This window comes from Muntiacus reevesi, chromosome 3, assembly GCF_963930625.1.
Source record: "Muntiacus reevesi chromosome 3, mMunRee1.1, whole genome shotgun sequence".
Classification (NCBI taxonomy): Eukaryota; Metazoa; Chordata; class Mammalia; order Artiodactyla; family Cervidae; genus Muntiacus; species Muntiacus reevesi.
This window is the reverse complement of record NC_089251.1, coordinates 12412117-12434135: the sequence shown is the minus strand read 5'-3', so window position 1 is coordinate 12434135 and position 22019 is coordinate 12412117. Positions and strand designations below refer to the sequence as shown.

At 46.1% G+C, this 22019-nt stretch overlaps 2 protein-coding genes across 2 annotated transcripts; both read left to right on the top strand.

Moving 5' to 3' along the window:
• On the top strand, positions 1-963 carry OR5C1 (olfactory receptor family 5 subfamily C member 1). Its single transcript, XM_065928741.1, has one exon. It carries the CDS (start codon positions 1-3, stop codon positions 961-963), a length of 963 nt encoding a protein of 320 aa, XP_065784813.1.
• Positions 964-10202: 9239 nt separating this feature from the next.
• On the top strand, positions 10203-11153 carry OR1K1 (olfactory receptor family 1 subfamily K member 1). The gene has a single exon (XM_065927137.1). It carries the CDS (start codon positions 10203-10205, stop codon positions 11151-11153), a length of 951 nt encoding a protein of 316 aa, XP_065783209.1.
• The last annotated feature ends 10866 nt before the right edge of the window (positions 11154-22019 follow it).

The following is a 22019-nucleotide window of genomic DNA, read 5'->3' as shown; positions in this document are numbered from 1 at the left end:
ATGACACCTGAGAACTTCACCTGGGCCTGGGGTGCCCCTGCTGAGTTCATCCTTCTGGGCATCACAGACCGCTGGGACCTGCGCCTGACCCTCTTCCTCATCTTCCTGCCCGTCTACCTGGTGAGCTTGCTGGGAAACGTAGGCATGGTGCTGCTGATCCACGTAGACGCCCAGCTCCACACACCCATGTACTTCTTCCTGGCCAACCTCTCCCTGCTAGATGCCTGCTATTCCTCAGCCATCGGCCCCAAGATGCTCGAGGACCAGCTGTTGCCTCGCGCCAGCATCCCTTACGCAGCCTGTGTCCTCCAGATGTTCCTGTTTGCAGGGCTGGCCGATGCCGAGTGTTGCCTGCTGGCAGCCATGGCCTATGACCGCTACGTGGCCATCGGAAACCCTCTTCTCTACACCACGGCCATGTCCCGGCGTCTGTGCCTGGTCTTGCTGGGAGCCTCCGGCCTGGGCGGAGCAGTGAGCGCCGTGGTCCACACGACCTTCACCTTCCGCCTGAGCTTCTGCGGCTCCCGGGAGGTGAACAGCTTCTTCTGCGATATTCCCCCGCTGCTGGCCATCTCCTGCAACGACACGAGTCTCAATGAACTCCTCCTCTTCGCCGTCTGTGGCTTCATCCAGACAGCCACCCTTTCGGCCATCGCCGTCTCCTACGGGTTCATCGCCAGCGCTGTGATCCGCATGCGCTCGGCCGAGAGCCGGTGGCGAGCAGCCTCGACCTGCGGCTCCCACCTCACGGCCGTGGCCATGCTGTACGGGACACTCATCTTCATGTACCTGCGTCCCAGCTCCAGCTACGCCCTGGACACGGACAAGATGGCCTCTGTGTTCTACACCCTTGTCATCCCAGCTCTCAACCCGCTCATCTACAGCCTCCGCAACAAAGAGGTCAAGGAGGCGCTCAGAAGGACTTGGAGCCGATGCTGCGGTCCCCGGCGGAGGCACCAGTGAGAGGGCTGCAGGCTGGCGTTAGGACTGACTCTGGAGGGATGATGCGGGCTCTTCCCGGCCCCTGGCACGGGCTGGGTGTCCCTTGTCCTTGAGGTGGAAGAAAGGGGAGAAACTGAGGTTTATAGACGGAGACGGGAGCCTGAGGTACTCTAGACCCAGCCAGAACCAAGATCAAGTGAATTTGCTTTTGAATTTGCCTTAGGCTCCTCCATGTTCAAAGCATGTTGCCAGGTGCAGTAACTAGGTTTATTTGCCACTTGAATTTCCAAGAGGCTGATACCCAGAAACACCAGATAAGAGCTGTGCTGGCTGCAAGTGTTCTAGATCCTTGCTATTCTAAAGTCCTTTGTGACCAGTGAGTCACACTGGGCACTTTGACCCCAAGAGAGCAACTTCAGAACCCACTCATGCCAAAGACTGCGATGGGATCTGGGTAGGCAAATATCTTTCCCTATGAAGCCACATATGCCATCTCTCAGAATAACTGAGAACACACATGATCTCATTCCTAAAATCCCACAGTTGTGTGAGAATTCGACCAAGATTAGGTTACTTCAGGGCTGTGACAGAGATTAGGAAAGGGTCAGAATTATGGTTATGGTTAGAATAGGGTTAGGGTTCACATTATGGCAAAGACTGAGGTTAGAGTCAGGGTAAAGCCAGAATTAGGTTCAGAATTTGAAAGCAATTGGACAAACTTAGGACTGAGTTAAAATTATGTAAATTGTTCAATTTGGATTGATTTTAATGAATAGTAAGTAGATTTGGGGAAAATATAGGAGTCAGGGTTCAAATAAATTTGAGCTCTTCTTAGAAATATTAGAACTAACATATACACACTACTGTATATAAAACAGAACACCAACAAGGAGCACAGGAAATATACTTGCTATTTTGTAAGAGGGACTTCCCTGCTTCCACTGCATGGGGCATGGATTCGATCCCTGATTTGGGGAACTAAAGATCCCACATGCTGTGTGGTATAGCAAAAAAATAAGTTAAAATAGAGAAGTTTACAAATATTTTTCTTATAACCTATAAAGGGAAAGAATCTGCAAAAGTATTCTTGTCTGGAGATTTCCATGGACAGAGAAGCCTGGCAGGTTATAGTCCATGGAGTAGCAAAGATTCGGACGTGACTGAGCAACTCACAATTAATTAATGACTGAATCACTTTGCTATACACCCGAAACTACCATAACATTGCAAATAAACTATACTTCAGTTTTTAAAAAAGAAATACTAAAACTATTTTATTGCTAGTGTTAGAGGGAAAGACTACTTAAGATTAGAATTCAGGTTTTACACTGATGAAAGAAATCGAAGAGGACACAAACAGATGGAGAAACATACCGTGTTCATGGATTGGAAGAATCAATATTGTCAAAATGGCTATTCTACCCAAAGCAATCTATAGATTCAATGCAATCCCTATCAAGCTACCAACGGTATTTTTCACAGAACTAGAACAAATAATTTCACAATTTGTATGGAAATACAAAAAACCTCGAATAGCCAAAGTAATCTTGAGAAAGAAGAATGGAACTGGAGGAATCAACCTGCCTGACTTTGGACTATACTACAAAGCCACAGTCATCAAGACAGTATGGTACTGGCACAAAGACAGAAATATAGATCAATGGAACAGAATAGAAAGCCCAGAGATAAATCCACGAACCTATGGACACCTCATCTTTGACAAAGGAGGCAAGGATATACAATGGGAAAAAGACAATCTCTTTAACAAGTGGTGCTGGGAAAACTGGTCAACCACTTGTAAAAGAATGAAACTAGAACACTTCCTAACACCATACACAAAAATAAACTCAAAATGGATTAAAGATCTAAATGTAAGACCAGAAACTATAAAACTCCTAGAGGAGAACATAGGCAAAACACTCTCCGACATAAATCACAGCAAGATCTTCTATGACCCACCTCCCAGAATATTGGAAATAAATGCAAAAATAAACAAATGGGACCTAATGAAAATTAAAAGCTTTTGCACAACAAAGGAAACTATAAGTAAGGTGAAAAGACAGCCCTCAGATTGGGAGAAAATAATAACAAATGAGGAAACAGACAAAGGATTAATCTCAAAAATATACAAGCAACTCCTGAAGCTCAATTCCAGAAAAATAAATGACCCAATCAAAAAATGGGCCAAAGAACTAAACAGACATTTCTCCAAAGAAGACATACAGATGGCTAACAAACACATGAAAAGATGCTCAACATCACTCATCATCAGAGAAATGCAAATCAAAACCACAATGAGGTACCATTACACGCCAGTCAGGATGGCTGCTATCCAAAAGTCTACAAGCAATAAATGCTGGAGAGGGTGTGGAGAAAAGGGAACCCTCTTACACTGTTGGTGGAAATGCAAACTAGTACAGCCACTATGGAAAACAGTGTGGAGATTTCTTAAAAAACTGGAAATAGAACTGCCATATGACCCAGCAATACCACTTCTGGGCATACACACTGAGGAATCCAGATCTGAAAGAGACACGTGCACCCCAATGTTCATCGCAGCACTGTTTATAATAGCCAGGACATGGAAGCAACCTAGATGCCCATCAGCAGATGAATGGATAAGGAAGCTGTGGTACATATACACCATGGAATATTATTCAGCCGTTAAAAAGAATTCATTTGAATCAGTTCTAATGAGATGGACGAAACTGGAGCCCATTATACAGAGTGAAGTAAGCCAGAAAGATAAAGAACATTACAGTATACTAACACATATATACGGAATTTAGATAGATGGTAGCGATAACCCTATATGCAAAACAGAAAAAGAGACACAGAAGTACAGAACAGACTTTTGAACTCTGGGGGAGAACGTGAGGGTGGGATGTTTTGAAAGAACAGCATGTATATTATCTATGGTGAAACAGACCACCAGCCCAGGTGGGATGCATGAGTCAAGTGCTCGGGCCTGGTGCACTGGGAGGACCCTGAGGAGTTGGGCGGAGAGGGAGGTGGGAGGGGGGATCGGGATGGGGAATACGTGTAACTATATGGCTGATTCATGTCAATGTATGACAAAACCCACTGAAATGTTGTGAAGTGATTGGCCTCCAACTAATAAAATAATATTTAAAAAAAAAAAAAAGAATTCAGGTTTTATTCTCATTGGTAGATTAAATTTGGGTTAGAGCTTAGTTTGTGTTAGAGCTCTGTTAGATTTAAGTTAAGCTGCCATGTGAATAATGTTTGTGATAAGTTTAAGTCGCAATCTAGTTATTATTACAGTTAGCCTAGGTTCAGAACTAAATGAGAATTAGGCATACGAAGAGCATTTTGAGTATTAAACTGACATGTTTGGGGTACCTTCAATTTGAGATATATTTAGGGTTATGGAAATGGATGATGTTCCTTAAAGCATAAGAGTAGGAGCTAACTACTGGTGGATTTAAGTTTCATTGAGAGTTATGCGCTTGCTCAGATATGCACATGGTCAGGTAGGGTAGACTGCTTTGTGTTGAGACCACAACATCTGGAGACAGAGTTGGTGTTAGGAGAGGGAATGCCATTACTTCCTGGACAAAGACGACCTTGGCACTCGAAGCCTTAGGTCATTCTGGGCCCTTCAGATCCAGTACTCTTGAGATTTTTATCTACCCAGAGTTTATAGTTTTGACAGATTTTCTTTGTCTAATTGAGCTACACATGAGCAAGGTCCAAGGCACTGCATTCTGCTGGGAAGCCCCTCTATGCAGGAGCGGGACAGGAGTGGACCCCAGAAGTTATAGAAGGTGCTTCCAAGGAGAGATGGAGCTTGGCCAGAGTAGATGTCAGCTCCTGTCTGTTCCCTTTTCCAGTCCTCCCTGATTATGGTTGAGATAAGGCCAGGGGTGGCTCAATCTATGCTTCATTGTCGCCCCCATATAGGCGCCCCATGGAGTGTGTTCCTTGGGCTTCAGCCAGGGGCTGGTCTCACCACTCCAATTTCCTTTCAAGGAGAAATCAGCTGTTGGAACTTAGACTGCAGGAAGGCTGGAGGTTCATCCCAGCTCCCTGGGGAGGTGATGCCCCTCGTTACCAGAAGCAGGTCTGTCCTTAGTAACTACTATCTTGTTGGAGCTCCCAGACTAATGGAGAGAGAGATGTGAGCTATACTGTCTCCTCAAACCATAGAGAATTTTATAGGTTTCCTGACAGGGTCACCAACTTGTCCTGATTTTCCCAGAACTGTCCTAGTTTTTAAAACTGTAAATCCCCTGTCCAAATAACCTCGTCTGTCCTGGACAAATCAGGATGGCTGATCACCCTATTTCCTGATGACTCTGTCTGTTGAGAGCAGAGGGCACAATAGCTCAAACTCATCACAATTTGACAAAGGCTTAAATGAATTAAAACCCCTTCTCCCACCACAAGGTTTTATAATCCTTTCCCAGTTCTTGCCTCCTATCACCATGATAACTCACATACCATGACAATGGTTGGGGACATTGTCAGAAGAGTTGGCACCTGTGGGAATGAGAATAGAAGGTTTGCCCCCAGTTCAGTGGTTTATATTCAGAAACTTCCTCTGTGGTCTTTTCTTCTTTAGGGGGCTCTCATGACATACAGTTCCCACCACAATTAAGGGAAGGTTTCCAGAGGCATACAACCTTCCATCATCTTGGCCATACAGGGTGTCCATGGGTCCTTCCACATTTTTAGCACCCTTGGAACAGCCAGATACAATAATCACATCAATCCTACACATCCACTGGAGGAAACATGAAGTTTCAGACTGCTATGCTGGGCCAACTTGACAGATAAGAAAATAATGGGTTTCCCTGATAATCTAGTGGTTAAGAATCCACCTTGCAACGCATGGGACACCAGTTTGATCCCTGATCCGGGAAGATCCCACATGCCACAAAGCAGCTAAGCCTGTGTGCCAACTACCAAGCCTGAGCTCTGGAGCCTGAGAGTTGCAATTGTTGAGCCCATGTGCGGCAACTACTGAAACCTGTGTGCCTTAGAGTCTGTGCTCCCCTACTAGAGAAGACAACGCAACGAGAAGTCCACGTACCACAACTAGAGAAACCTGCGCACAGCAATGAAGACCCAGCACAGCCAAATTAATTAATTAAATAGATAATTTTTTAAAAAAAGAAAAGAAACAAGAGGGAAGGGAAGGCATTGGAAGACAATAACAGAGCCCAACCTGGAGGATAAAGGTTAAGATACAGTCAGATCCTCGTTCCTAAAGTGAGATGCCCAGGAAAGCTCCCCAATTCTGATCAAATATTGATATTTCCTTTTAAACTTTCTTCAACACCATCTACTAAGACAAGCAATTAGGACAAAAGCAGGTTTGGGGTGGGGAAGACTGATTAAAGCCACTTACTGCACAAAACCATTTGGGCCTGTAGCTGGGTGGGAATTGAGGGAAAGGGACATTCAATGGGGAAAACGGGCGTACACAGGGCACAGAGGTAACACAAGCTCTGCAGGCACAGGAGACTGTAAGGAGACCGGTTTAACTGACTAGAGATGGGTGTATTGGAAAAGAGGTGGAGGGAAGTCTGAGGATTGAAAATCTGGGGATGGGAAGGATGCCCCATGGGCTGGACATCAGGTGGGGGAATTTGGAGTTTATTCAATAGGCAGTAGGGAACCATGGAAGTTGCTGTGTTCAAAATCACCCTTCATGGTTGTTCCAGTGCTGAGTCATGCAAAGCCATTCCCGTCTGGAAGGCTACAAACACACACAGGAACACATGGCCCCTCCACCACAGAGCCAGTTCCCTATCAGAAACCTTTATGCACAAAGAAACACCCTCAGGTGTCACTGCCCTCCTCAGACACACATACAGTGCACATGCAGACACACACTCAAGCTCATGGACACGTTTCATTTGACAGAGACATGTTCACTCTGTCCACACACAGGCATACAATCCTACACATACACACACACACACACACACACACACACACACACACGTCACAGTCACTCAGGTATGCATACTGCCACAGTCCCCAGAGGCACAGTGCTCCCATCCTCCTACACTTCCTACAAGAAGCCCCAGCAACAGCTGAGGGGACAAGATGGTAGGCTCCAGAAACTGCTGCTGCAAACCCCAGGCTTGCGGCTCTGGACCCCCCAAGACAAGGACCAGGGAGCAGCAGCTTCACCATGCACAGGGCTCCTGGGGGACCCCTGACTTAGAGGTGGCACCAACCACCCCTTCCCTGGTCAAATTGGGCCCCGGAGAGGAAGGATAACAAGCCCCAGAGCTGAACTGCCTCTCACCCCAGGGACGGGGGCCAGGGGAAGGGTGTTTTCTCTGGGAGAAGCTAAGGTACTCCCAAGGCCCCAAACCTCGTGTGGCCAATAACTCCCTCCCCAGACCCTTCAGCATCGGGCTACACCTGGTCCCCGATGTGGAGAAGCCAGAGGGTACACTTGGGGCAAGGGGCCAAGCTGGAAAGCATGTGCCTCTGTCCTCCTGAGCTTGGCTGGGGTGTGAGCTCTTCGTGTGACCGTGAGAGCAGGTGCTGTTGGTGTGAGGCTGCGACTGTGCGTTACCATCGCTGCCCCACCGTGTCATCTTTGGGAGAGGGGAAGCAGTGTGTAGGGGAACGTGTCCCTCTAGGGTGCCCCATCTCTGCTGTGCCCAGCAGGAGACTTGTGTGGGAAGCGGCGAGGCCCTGGGCCCCTGAGGCTGTAAGTGGAAGATGTGACTGTGTGTTGGGGAGTGACGAGGAGGCGTGGAGAGGCAGTGGTGGGGAACTGACGCAGACCACTTGGTCAGTGAAAGCATGAATGGGCATCTTGTGTTCCGGAGCTGTGGGTGGTACCAGGAGCCTCCGTGAACAGGAGTCTCTGAATGAGCGTCACCCTCTGACCTTGGTGCTATTTTGTGATTGCACCGGACCCTCGGTTTATGTTTATTTATTTTTTGTTTGTTTGTTTTCATTTATTTATATTAGTTGGAGGCTAATTACTTTACAAAATTGTAGTGGTTTTTGCCATACATTGATATGAATCGGCCATGGATTTACATGTGTTCCCCATCCTGAACCCCCCTCCCACCTCCCTCCCCATTTGGTTTATGTTTAGGATGATCTGCATCTATGGATCTTGTGGTTACGCTCGTCTCTTACTTAGATGTCTGTGTCCACATTTTTGTACATGATCGATCATGCCTGTGTGTTTGCAGAGCATAACTAGAGGCCGAACATGCCTGCACCAGTGTGTTTGTAATTATAGATGAATGTTTCTGCCAACAGCTCAGTGTATTTGAATGTTTACTGAGACCCATTTAAATTCAGGTTAGAGGGCTTCCCAGGTGGCGCTAGTGGTAAAGAACCCACCTGCCAGTACAGGAGTCATAAGAGGCATGGATTCTGTCCCTGGGTCAGGAAGATCCCCTGGAGGAGGGCATGGCAACCCACTCCAGTATTCTTGCCTGGAGAATCCCATGGACAGAGGAGCCTGGCAGACTACAGTCCATGGGGTCGCAAAGAGTTGGAAACAACTGAAGTGACTTACACACACATGCATAGCTTAGCCTACCTTCACAGAATACCTGGGAAGAATAGACTGGGTAGCTTAAACTTGGGTCAGTTTCCAAGTTTAAGTAGTTTCAGCTTCCGAAAAAGCCATTTCATAAGCAGGTTTCCAGTAGTTTAAGTTTCCAAAAAAGCCATTTCTTAAGCAGGCTTCCCCCCTCCATCCTTACCATTCACCCTGATCCTCTTACCTTCGTGGAAGGTGGGACATAATTGAGAGGAAAAAAAACAATGTTCTCCAGGGATCCAAAGCCAAAAGATTCTTCTTATTCAGTGGAGGAGAAAAAGGAAGACAATAGGGAGGGTCTTTATTTTCTTTTAATGGATAAGGATGCAGAGCTGGTCTCAACATAGGCTTCAGGAAACCTGTCCTAAAACCCCTATCCTTTTAAAACCCCTCTTGGAGAATCATCCAAGATTTCTGCAGTGAGATTCAGACAGGAAAAAATTGGAAGCCTTGAAATGCTTCTGTCCTTAAGAGTCAAGTCTCTGCATCTGATAGGTGTATCCACCTGTCTGCACGAGTTTCCCATAAAGGGCTGTGCATTTTCTTGATTCTGTAAGTGTTTGATTTCATGGGAAGAGTTTTCCAGGAATACTTGGAATCATCCAGATTCTTTGGTTCTTTTTTTTTCTTTTTTGCAAGTCTCTTATTTTCTTTATTCTTTTCTCACTCTTGATTAAAAGTGTAGAGACTCGGGTTCAATCCCTGTGTTGGGAAGATCCCGTGAAGAAGGGAATGGTAACCTACTCCAGTATTCTTGCCTGGAGAATCCCATGGACAGAGAAGCCTGACAGGCTACAGTCCATGAGGTCGCAAAGAGTTGGACATGACTGAGCACACAGATGCATGATTTTAGGCTAGCATCCTAGGTTCAAAATCTTTTTTCTTCAGAATTTGATGATATTGCTCAGCTGTGTCCCATCACCTACTATTGAGGACACAGTGGATGGCAATCTGGGCATCTCAACATCAACAGTGGAGAAGGAAATGGCAACCCACTCCAGTATTCTTGCCTAGAGGACCCTGTGGACAGAGGAGCCTGGCGGGCTGCTGTCCACAGTCTCACAGACACGACTGAAGTGACTTAGCAGCAGCAGCAGCAGCAACATCATCAGATCCTTACATCCCTGCCCTTGGGAGGGATGGGTTCTTGTTTTGATCCTTAGTGCTCTAAAACATCATGTTTGCATTCAGGTGCTATCAATTTATATTCATTTCAATGCATATGTGCCCTTCATGTTTGGAATTTTATTTCTTAGATAAGTTCCTCACTTCCATCTTGGTTTTCGTGTCCACTCTGCCCTTCCCCAAAATAAATACCCATTGGTCAAATCTCTCCCTGATTTTGATCCTCTCTCTCATCTTTTCTTTTGTGTTTCTTCCTTCTTTGGTCCACATTCTGGGCAATATTTTTGTTCTGTTTTTGCTGCAAATCACAACATATTCAAGTTGGAAGCAGCTTTCGAGTTCGCCTGATTCAGCTCCCTTACTCTACAGATGGGGAACCTAAGACCTGGAGAGGAAGAAGACTCAGGGAGGGAAATTGCTCACAGTCACATCTGTGTGTAGCCACAGAGCTGTCATGACTTCCCTCGTGGCCAGAAAGCCTTGAGCAACTCAGTGGTCCTTCACCCTTTTCCTTTGACACTGAGGAGTTGACTCAGCAATGGGATGAAACCCCTGGGGTTCCAGGTGCAGAAGGGGCCTAGCCATGGATGCTGCCAATGAGTCTTCGGAAGGAAGCCCATTCATCCTGCTGGGACTAACAACAAATCCCAGGCAGCGGCAGCCCCTTTTCCTGCTCTTCTTGGTCCTCTATGTGGCAGGCATCCTGGGTAATGGACTCATCGTGGCTGCCATCCGAGCCAGTCCAGCCCTTCACGCTCCCATGTACTTCCTGCTGGCCCACCTGTCCTTTGCTGACCTCTGCTTTACCTCCGTCACGGTACCCAAGATGCTGGCCAACCTGCTGGCCCATGACCGCTCCATCTCCCTGGCTGGATGCCTGACCCAGATGTACTTCTTCTTTGCCCTGGGTGTAACTGACAGCTGCCTCCTGGCTGCCATGGCCTATGACCGCTATGTGGCCATCCGGCAACCCCTCCACTATGCCACGAGGATGTCCCGGGCCGTGTGCACAGCCCTGGTGGGGACGGCGTGGCTCGTGTCCCACGCCCACTCCCTCCTGCATATCCTGCTTATGGCCCACCTGTCCTTCTGTGCCTCCCACCAAGTGCCCCACTTCTTCTGCGACCACCAGCCTCTCTTAAGGCTCTCGTGCTCTGACACCCGGCACATCCAGCTGCTCATCTTCACCGAGGGCGCTGCAGTGGTGGTCACTCCCTTCCTGCTCATCCTCGCCTCCTACGGGGCCATCGCAGCTGCGGTGCTCCAGCTGCCATCCGCCGCAGGGAGGCTCCGGGCTGTGTCCACCTGTGGATCCCACCTGGCCGTGGTGGGCCTCTTCTACGGGACAGTCATCGCAGTCTACTTCCGGCCCACATCCCGGTATGAGGCTGAGCGGGGACGTGTGGCCACCATCATGTACACTGTGGTCACGCCCATGCTGAACCCAGTCATCTACAGCCTCCGGAACCGGGATGTGCAGGGGGCACTCAGGGCCCTTTTCACTCGGCGAAGGATCTCAGCAGGTGATTCCTGAGGCCTGGACCCCACCAAGGAGGGACGGCAACCCTCGAGACTGCCAGCATCTGCTCCGTGCTTTTTCCCAAACTGTAATAATGGCGATCCCTTTCTGAGGGCTATTGTACTGCAGGTCCTTGCCTGACCTGACGTTATGCCACAACAACCAGTGAAGCAGATTTTTATGACCCGGTTTCACAGATGAAGAAACTGAGGCTCACAGTAGAAGATTTGACTTTCCCAAGTTTACACCATTTTTAGGTGGCAAAACCTAGGCCCTTTCAGCAATACCATACCCTCTTCTAACTGTCACTTTCAGGCATTTAGAGGTGCATTCTACTGTTTTTTGTTGTATTTGGGCTGAAAGCTATACGGAAGGCTGTGCTACCCAGATCTTGCTTGAGGAGGACTGGCACTTCGTTTTCCATCACATCACCATGTTTCCTCGAAAAACTGACTTCTCATCTGTCTGGGACAGAGGCTAAAGTTCACATACCCATATGTCAAGGGCTGACCTCACCCAGTGAACCCAGTTTGGCACAGAGGAAATACTCTGGGCATTGAGATGAATAAATGAGTGTATTTTTAATGTTCATGAGCACTTAGAAGCTGTCCATTTTTCTTACCCTTTGTTCTTGTACTTGTTTGCTATGATCCTGCCTGTTCAGCAGCCCCTGGCATTCTGTAGTGGGAGCAGGCAGTCGGCATGCAGTACAAATAGATAAATTAACTTAAGCAAGACAGAGAAGAGACAGGTCACAGGCATTGGTAGAGATGGAAGGGGTATTTTTTTTTTTTTTTAGTTTTTATCATATGTCAGCACTACACATATTTTTTTGAATTCTAGGTTTTGTTTCTTTTCCCCTTGCTTTCACTGTGCTGGGTCTTCGTTGCTGCATGCCGGTTTTCTCTAGTTGCAGTGAGCAGGGGCTCGTCTTCACTGCAGAGCTCTGGCTTCTCACTGCATTGGCTTCTCTTGTTTAGGAGCACAGACTCTACAGCGTGGGCTTAGTAGTTGTGTCACACAGGCTTAGTTGATCACTGACATGTGGGATCTTTCTGTACCAGGGATCGAACCCATGTCCCCTGCATTTGCAGGAGGATTCTTAACCACTGGACCCCCAGGGAAGTCCAAGCAGGGGTATTCTTACTGTCACTTCACAGATGAGGAAATGGAGGCTCAGTCTTTGAGTCAGAGCAAGAGCAAGCACGTCTGCTGCTCAAGCCCTTCAGGTGTATCCTCACTGGGTCCCACAGAACCCAGATCCCCGGTGTGGTGGCCTCAGTGAAAGAACTTGCAGGCTACAGCTGTCCTAGGGCTGGGTTATCCACGGGCCCGTCCACTTCCCACTAATGAGTCCGCCACCGCCTGATCCTAGGACTGCTATCCTATGCCATTTATATCTAAAAGAAAACTTAAAGGTCTTTGGACCACTGGTTTTAGAAAATAAAGCAAAAAAAACACAACTCTTTTTTTTTTTTTCAATGAAATCTTACCCAGAAACATACTATCTAAAATGAAGGGGAGAGAGCAGGAGTAAGGGTCAGAGGGACCCTCTAGGGAGCCCATCTTCTCAGCCTCCCCAGTGCATCCTTCTCATGGCCTCGAGGGGCCCCTGATCCATTCCAAACCCTTACTTTGATAAATTGGGAAACTGAGGCCCAGAGTGTTTAAGGGACCTACCCGGGTCACACAGAGTCAGTGGTGACCTTCAGGCTTCCTAGCTTGGCCCTCCAGCACCCTGCCACTTGGCCCTGCAGTGACAAGAGACCATCCTCACATCTACCTGATCCACCGTCCTCCCACCCTCACCCCGAGGCTCAAGTTGATGCCATATCCTTGCTCCTCTATCAATAGCCCCACAACCTGCTTCCCCCTCACTCTTCTCTGGAGTTTCAGAAAAGTACTGGTGGTGATGCTCATCACTCAGTCCATACCTGTACCATCAGCCCCACCCTATGACACAAGGTCATCTGCTGGCCATCAGGGACCTCACCTGAGTTCTGCCAGTGTCTCGAGAACCTGGCACAGAGATATACACGTGCTCTGAGGTCATCTCATCTGTCCTCTTGTCTCTTTCCTTCAGCATAAGGGGAGAGGGGCCCTATGGAGCTCAAGGGATCATTGATGCTTTTTCTGGGCCAGCAGCTTTGACCTGGTTATCCTGCTCGACTCCCCAAAGAGACCCCATCCCTGGATGAGTGGTCTCCACCGCCCACGTTGTAGCACAGCCCAGCTTCTGACCTTGGTCTCTGACCAAGGCATGCCATCTCCACCCCAGCATGGTCAGTTCCTTCCACAGGGTGACCATAACCAGTGTCAAAAGTGTTTTCAGGTCTCATAAGAGTCCAGGGAGAAACCCCCACTATGCCTGTAGGGAAACTGAGGCTCAGAGAAGAGAGGAGGCTTCTCTTGGTTAGCTCCACCAGCTAATTTTAGTCCCAGTTCTCCTGACTCAGTCTCAGGCTCTTTCAACCACACCACAAACCACCACTCAGTTTAAGTTAATAAATAGTTATTGACCATCTTCTATGTGCCAGGTGCTGGGCTAGATGATGCCTGATCTACTACCAGACCCTCAGAAAAACAGGCAAGAGAGGGGGGTGGGGGCACATAAGTAGCCTCAATCAATAGGCCTATGGGTCCCTGGGCCCCATTCCCACCCTACCCACCACCTAGATCAGGTTTTTTGTTTTACTTCAGGAAGACCCAAAAGATGATATTGACCAGGAGATAACTATGAAACCTTCCCCCATCCCCAGCCAAGAAAAACCACTGAGTTCAAAAATCCACTGAAGAATTTTCCCTGCATCTTTTTCACATGAACTACAAAGAACAGTTTTTAACACCATAAGCAAATAAGCCTATACAAATTGACTCACTTCCAAACAGTTCCCTTGGAAGAGATGGTACCCAGGGAGGCTGCTTCGGCTTTGTGGGTTTGCGGTCACCCCTCAGAAGGACTGAACTGCTTCTCCTTACCCACCCTATTCCCTGACTTTGTCTGGAAACAACTTCTGGCCATTTCAGAATCAATCTAGCCCACCCTCCTAGTAGGGGTTTTCCCTGGTGGCTCAGAAGCTTAAGAATCTGCATGCAATGCAGGAGACCCAGATTTGATTCTTGGGTCAGAAAGATCACCTGGAGAAGGGAATGCCTATCCACTCCGGGATTCTTGCCTGGAGAAATCCATGGATAGAGATACAGTCCTTGATGACTGAGTGACTAATCCTCCTAGCATCGATATTACTAACCCTTCATTTTACGCCAATAATAGGTAGTGCTAGGAACCACGTCATCCAGAAAAAAATAAACAATTGCTTTTCAAGAAAAGAATTGAGTCTGCCTCTCCAGCCTCACTTCCAGTGCAGGCTTTCTGCATCATAATGTAAGGCCGCCTTCATTTCAAAAAACAACTGGAGAGATCTTAGTTGTGAAAGAGGCTCTGATCATAAATGGCAAATTGATTACTTCTTTGAAGGGACCAAAAAAATTTCTATAATCCAAGTCTTCCTTCATGCATGGGCTGCCACAGGGAAAATGCAACTATTAGACTTGAAAAATAAAAACATGAAGACTCTCTAAATGTGAAAATGTCTGCTTTAGAATACTAGGAACGGATCAGTATTCAAGAAGCTGTTTATCAGCCAGCAGTTTCTCTCACTCTAAACCAGGGATGCCTCCCTCGCTCATCCTTTTCATGTCTCTTATGTGCCTGCCCCGTTCTCTCCTTTCAGTTGCTTGTGTTCCTACTTTCTTCCTTTTTTTGTTCTCTTTGCTCTCTGCTTTCTCTATTATGATTATATATTGAGCAGTAGGACTACAGACAGCCCTTGCCTTCACATACGTAATAGGAACACAGATTATTATCAAAGCCAGGAGAGATGTACAGGGTACTATGAAAGCATCAAAGAGGGAGCAATGAATGGAGATGGGGAGTCACTGAAGGGTGATGTGATGAGTCTGATGGATCACGCTGGTGATTAATGGCCCTAGTTCATCCATCCCTGAATCCTTGGCCACGTAACTTTGCCCTTCATCTGGGATTTTGGGTTCAGCCATCCAACTTGTTTTGGCCAACAAGATATTAGAAGGTATGACATAGACATGAAAAGAAGCTAAAATATTGTTTTTTTTTCTCTTGTGTTTTTTTCTTTACCATGAGAAGGACATGCCCAGCTAGCCCACTGGTCCCCAGCAGAAAATGAAAGACATGCAGGGCAGAGCTTTTCCAGTCCTCAAGGCGATTCAGGAAACCAGTGCAGAGCAGAGCCTCCCACTGACCTGCAGACACGAGAACAAACCCAGGCTGTCCCATTGACACAAGAGTGAAAATATTTTTTGAATTAATTTTTATTGCAGTATAGTTGCTTTACAATATTGTTAGTTTCTTCTGTACAGCAAAGCGAATCAGCTATATGTATATACATATATATATGTGTGTATATATATATATATATATATATCCTTTCTCTTTTGGATTCCTTTCTCATTTAGGTCACTGCAGAGCCCTGAGTAGAGTTCCCTGTTCTATACAGTAGCTTCTCATTAGTTATCTATTTTATATATAGTATCAATGGTGTATATACATCAATCCCAATCTCCCAATTCATTCTACCACTTCCCCTTTCCCCTTGGTATCTGTACATTTGTTCTCTATGTCTGTGACTCTGTTTCTCTTTATTATTATTACTATTATTATTATTTAAATTTTATTTATTTTTTGGCTGTGCTGGATCTTCATTGCTGCATGGGTTTTTCTCTAGTTGCAGCAAGCGGGAGCTACTCTCTAGTTGCAGTGTACAGCTTCTTACTGCAGCGGCTTCTCTTGGTGCTGGGCATGGGCTCGAGAGCACTTAGGCTTCAGTAGTTGCAGCTCCCAGGCTCTAGAGCACAAGCTCAATAGTTGGGTACACGGCTTAGTTGCTCCGTGGTATATCGAGTCTTCCCAGATCAGGGATTGAAACCTGTGTCTCCAGCACTGGCAGGCAGATTCTTTACCACTGAGTCACCTAGGAAACCCTGTGTCTCTATCTCTTCTTTGCAAATAAGATCATCTATACCATTTTTCTAGATCACACATGTATTTGTTAATATATGATATTTGTTTTCTCCTTCTGACTTACTTCACTCTGTATGATGGTCTCTGGGTCCATCCATGTCTCTATAAATGACCCAGTTTCATTCCTTTTTATGACTGAGTAATATTCCATTGTGTTTGTGTACCATATCTTCTTTATCCATTACTCTGTGGGTGGACATTTAGGTTGCTTCCAGGAATGAAGATATTAAGTCACTGAGTTTTGGGGGTGATATGCTACATGGTAACAGCAAGTTGATGAGGCTCCCATAACTGTTTTCTGATACTTGTCTTTGTCTCCAGCGGAGCACATCCCGGCCCCTTCAATGTCCTGAGGACTGAGCTCCCAGTGAACGCTTGCTTTCTCTCTTTGCTTTGGGGGATTTACATTCTTGTTCTGAGCATGTGTCTGTCCCACCCCCACCTTCTCTGCCAATCTAACCAGGATTCTTCGAGGGAATGAGTTATGTCATTGGAGGAAGAGCTCCTGGAAGTAAAAGCTATGGCCCCCACTTCTAGATCTCACAACCAGATCCATTTTCTCTTCGTAGCGAGTCAGGGTCATCTCTTGGTTGCCTTTTTCAGGGACTCCGTAATCACTCCCAAGCTTAGATTCAGCACTGAAACATTTTCGGCTCTTCCCTTGTGGGAAGGGAAATTGAAATTGGCAAAGGCTGAAAAGATGAAATGAGCAAAATTGATCAAGTCAGCCAATTTGGCAAGTAGCCGGACCCCACACACATACAGACACCAGCCCTTCCTCTCTCCAGGGACCACAGAATAACTGACAGCTGGTGAAATCATGACCATCACCACACATATCACGAAATCGAGTAACCACAGGCCTCGGAAACCACAACGACAAGGCAGGAGGTTGAGTAAACACAGGCCAGATTTGGTGCTGGTGGCTTTGCACTCATCCTCATTTTATGAGGACCACTTGATCTCATAAAAACTTTGTGCAGCACAATTATGATGCCTATTTAACAGATGAGGAAATTGTAGCTCAGGGGAGTAACTTGTCAAAGGCTCCAAACTAGAAAGTGGTGGAATCATTATTTGAGCACAGATCTGTCTCTAGGCTGATATGAGGACTAGTAAAACCCCTCACCTGTTTCTTATCCAAATCTACTGACCATGCATTAGAGTCACATGGCCTGCTTATTAAAATATATATCCTACTCTCCACGCTCAAACTTTCTGAAGCAGCAGGGCCTGCATTGTGAATAATCAGTGATTTTGAGGCAGGTGGTCTTTGGGGCATATGGATAGGATCACTGACCTAAACCATATAAAACTTGAGATTGCCAGGACTTCCCCTGGTGGTCAGTGGTTAAAAATCTGCCTACCAATGCAGCAGACAAGGGTTCGATCCTTGGTCAGGGGTCTAAGATCCCACCACAACTTCAGAGCCCATGCTCTGGAACCCACACATCACGACTAGAGAGGTGTCCTCACGCCACAACAAAGAGCCAGCACAGCCAAAATTAAATTTAAATTAAAAAAATTAAAAGTCAGAGCTGGTTGGGACATGTTCAGAGGTGACTCAAAGGCTGAAGGAAATATACAACTCTGGAAATAATGGACAGTTATGAGGAACACTGGAGAGAAGAGGTTTCTGTGGTTCTTTACTGTTGGAGGACACGGATGGAACAAAAAGTGCCCACCAAACTGAGAAGGCATCTTCAGACTGAAAAAAGAGGCAGGCAGTTCCAAATAATCAACAAATGAGTTTATTGTAGAGCAACTTACTCACCAGGTGTGATTGGCAGAAAAGGATCCAGAAGCACTCGAAGCTGAACCCTGCATCATCAAGGGGGCATTGGGAGAATTTTATAGTTAACCTAGAGCATGGGAGCCCTGAAGGAGGGCATGGCAACCTACTCCAGTATTCTTGCCTAGAGAATCCCCATGGAAAGAGGGGCCTAGTGGGCTATAGTCCATGGGGTTGCAAAGAGTCAGACAGGACTGAGTGACTAAGCACACAGGGCATGGCAGCAGGTGCATTCCTAGGATTTCAGTTCAGTCAGTTCAGTCGCTCAGTCGTGTCCGACTCTTTGTGACCCCATGAACCGCAGCACGCCAGGCCTCCCTGTCCATCACCAACTCCCGGAGTCCACCCAAACCGATGTCCATCGAGTCGATGATGCCATTCAACCATCTCATCCTCTGTCTTCTCCTTCTCCTCCTGCCCTCAATCTCTCCCAGCATCAGGGTCTTTTCCAATGAGTCAGCTCTTCGCATCAGGTGGCCAAAGTATTGGAGTTTCAGCTTCAACATCAGTCCTTCCAATGAACACCCAGGACTGATCTCCTTTAGGATGGACTGGTTGGATCTCCTTGCAGTTCAAGGGACTCTCAAGAGTCTTCTCCAACACCACAGTTCAAAAGCATCAATTCTTTGGTGCTCAGCTTTCTTTATAGTCCAACTCTCACATCCATACATGACCACTGGAAAAACCATAGCCTTGACTAGATGGACCTTTGTTGGCAAAGTAATGTCTCTGCTTTTTAATATGCTGTCTAGGTTGGTCATAACTTTCCTTCCAAGGAGTAAGCATCTTTAAATTTCATGGCTGCAATCACCATCTGCAGTGATTTTGGAGCCCCCAAAAATAAAGTCAGCCACTGTTTCCACTGTTTCCCCATCTATCTGCCATGAAGTGATGGGACCGGATGCCATGATCTTAGTTTTCTGATTTATGAATGAGTAATTAGCTTCATAGGTCCTGGGAACTCATCAAGGGAAGATTTTCATCATTGTTTGGGGACAAACAGAGCACAGAGGCTACCTGGTCCTAATGATTATGAAACAATATCTATTACATACAAAGCCCTTGACAACAGAGAAGTGATTCACTGAACAATCGAGTCCTGGGTAGGGTCAGTAGAAGGGTAGGAGAAACTGAAAGATGGCATTGGCTATGCTAATAACAGTCATATACTCGCCAACTCTCCTTTGAAATAAGTCTGAGGAATCCTATTTTTCTCTTCGTTATTGAATTTGTAGAAATCCCATGATTTCTACATTGTCTTAGTTTTGGCTACTATAACAAAATACCATAGAGTGGGTGACTTAAATAGTAGACATTTATTTCTCACTGTTTTAAAGGTTGGAAGTCCAAGGTCAAGGTTCCATCAGGTTTGGTTTCTGGTGCGAGCTCTCTTCCTATACGGACACCAGTCCTCTCAGATTAGGGCCCCACCCTCATGACCTCATTCAACCTTGATTACTTCCTGTAGTCTCCAGCTACAGTCACATGGGGTGGCAGGGGGTAGGGAGGTTTGGTCAGGACTTCAACATACTAATTTGGGGTGGACACAATTCAGCCCATAACACCAGTCACTGGACAGGCACCCCTTTTCTCTTTCCAGAAGTCTTTTTGGGTGAACATTATTAGAGCATACTAAGATCCTGACTCTGGAACTCCAAGTTGTGGGTTTAAGTCCCGACTTTACTAGATGATTGACTTTGGGCAAATTGCTTAACTATAAAATAAGAGTGATACTATCTCCCTGGGGTTGTTAATGAGAATTATCTAAGGGCTTAGCACAATGGCCTGGCACAAAGTAAATCAAAACACATGCTGGTAACTCTTATCGCTACAGGCAAGGGAGGCAGAGACAAGAAGTCATGGGCTTTGGGATCTGGACATGAAGGCTGTCCCCTGAGCTCAGGTGCTTGGGACTCCAGACTTGGGGCTGGCAGGAAACCAGTGCTCCCTCTTCTCTCCCTGGCCAGACTTTCCCTCAGCCTTTACTGACCATAATGTGAAAGTTAAGTGTATGTATGTTTATTCCTGAAACAATATTTGTTTTCTTCGTTACTCATTAATAAATCATGTGAATGTAGTACTTCCTGATACTCTTTCCTAAAAACAAATTCTATAAAAAGATTCACAGAGTCCCCTGGTGACCCGGCAGTTAGGATTCCCACTTTTCACTGCAACAGTCCAGGTTCAGTCCCTGGTGGGGAAACTGAGATCCCACAAGCTGCTCAGCCTGCCCCACCTCCGAAAAAAAGAAAGAAAATAAAATGATTCGTGTATGGTGCCAGACATCACCCACATGTCTCAAATCCAAAGTCTGTGCTCTTCTAATTTAACAGGAAAACAAAAAAAAAAACTATTTGTTCCCTCTCCTCTGCTGCCACCGTGTGATCGTATTGGATTATAACCAGTATTTCTACAGGCTTTGGCAGAGCTGAGGGCTTGATTTGAACTTATCTGGGTCTCAGTGAGCAGACATTTAATCTCTCTGATTAAAAATCTCTCTGATTAAAAATATATAACATGTCTGCACCAAAAGTTATATGACATGTAGTGTTCTAGCCTACTGTGGTGAATTCCAGCCTATTACAACCTCGGGGATTTTCCCCACTTAAGCGGCCACCACTTATGATCTCAGACCAGACAACAGAAATGGTGAGTCCCCGTCCCATTTCTTGACCATTTCATAGTCTAATGTGTAAACAAATACTTAGGCAACTACACACACTGAAGATGGGGTTATCCTATGGGAAAAGGAGACAAGGTTATTTAAGTCACCGGGACTTTTCACACTTCACAACTTAGGAAAAACTTTACATTGTTCATTAAATTAAACCAAATGCAATATGATAACATGATGGTGACAGTAGTTTTCTTAAAAATTCATTGATTCATAAAATCTGAGAGCTCAAAACGTCTTAAAAAAATCATCTATACCTAACAGCACACAACTGGTCAGGGAGAGGACTGGAGTTCATGCTGACTGTACTCCTGATCATTGCCACTCAGAGCCAGATGTGGGTGGCAGTGTGGCCAGGGGTTTAACGGGACTTTGGGAAGAAGGAATTTTTGGAGGAAAGGGTGACACCTCAGGGGGTACATGGCTGGTCATAGCCACAGTCAAGATGGAAAGGTTGTTTTTTGTTTTTTATTTGGTTGCTCTAGGTCTTAATTGTGGCATGTGGGATTTTTAGTTGTGGCATGTGGGATCTAGTTTCCTGACCAGGGATCAAACCCAGGTCCTCTGCATTGGGATCATGGAGTCTTAGCCACAGGACCACCAGGGAAGTCCCCAGACAGAAAAGGTTCTGATGTGAAACACAGGTAGGCCTGGAAGACCCAGGTCCCCACCCAGCTTCATATCTTTTTCTCACTTCCAAAAATTCTGTTTCTCCTCCTCCAACCTGTTCTCTCCACTCTTTTTTTCTAATCGATCATTTTATTGACATTTGATCATTTTGCTTTCTTTGCTAAGAACAAGCATCATGGAAATAGTATACATTTTGGAATGCCACAGGCCTGAGCTTAAACCTTGCCCTGCCCTCTAGCTGTGTAACTTGGAATTGTTACTTAACTCTGCAAAGTCTTGGTTTCATCTTTGAAACATTACTTACCATGAAAGGATATGGCCTTCAATTCTTACCAAGTACCAGGCACCATTGTGGATGCTGGGGATCATAAAAACAGCACTTATTTGAAGCCTGACTAGGTATTTCATGAATTGACTCATGTTACTCATCCCCACTTCTCAGATGAGGAAACTGAGGTGTGGAAGGATTCTCTATCTTGCCCACAAACATGTAAATGTCAGCCTAGTCCCAGAGTGAATAGAGGCTATGCCATACACAGGGAGGAAAATAAATTCCATGCCTTCATGGGATTTTCATTCCAGAGGAAAGTGCAATCTGGAAAACTACTGAGACAATTTGTAATAGACAAGTATTGGTTTCTCATTCCTTCTCCCAAGTCCATGACCAAAAAGGAGGATCATGTAAACAAAGAGAAGTGACCTGAATGCTCTTCTGTTTCAACTCCT

What these genes read in the sequence shown, in the direction of transcription:
- OR1K1 (XM_065927137.1), top strand. Translation starts at nt 10,203, where the DNA reads ATGGATGCTGCCAATGAGTCTTCGGAAGGAAGCCCATTCATCCTGCTG.
- OR5C1 (XM_065928741.1), top strand. Translation starts at nt 1, where the DNA reads ATGACACCTGAGAACTTCACCTGGGCCTGGGGTGCCCCTGCTGAGTTC.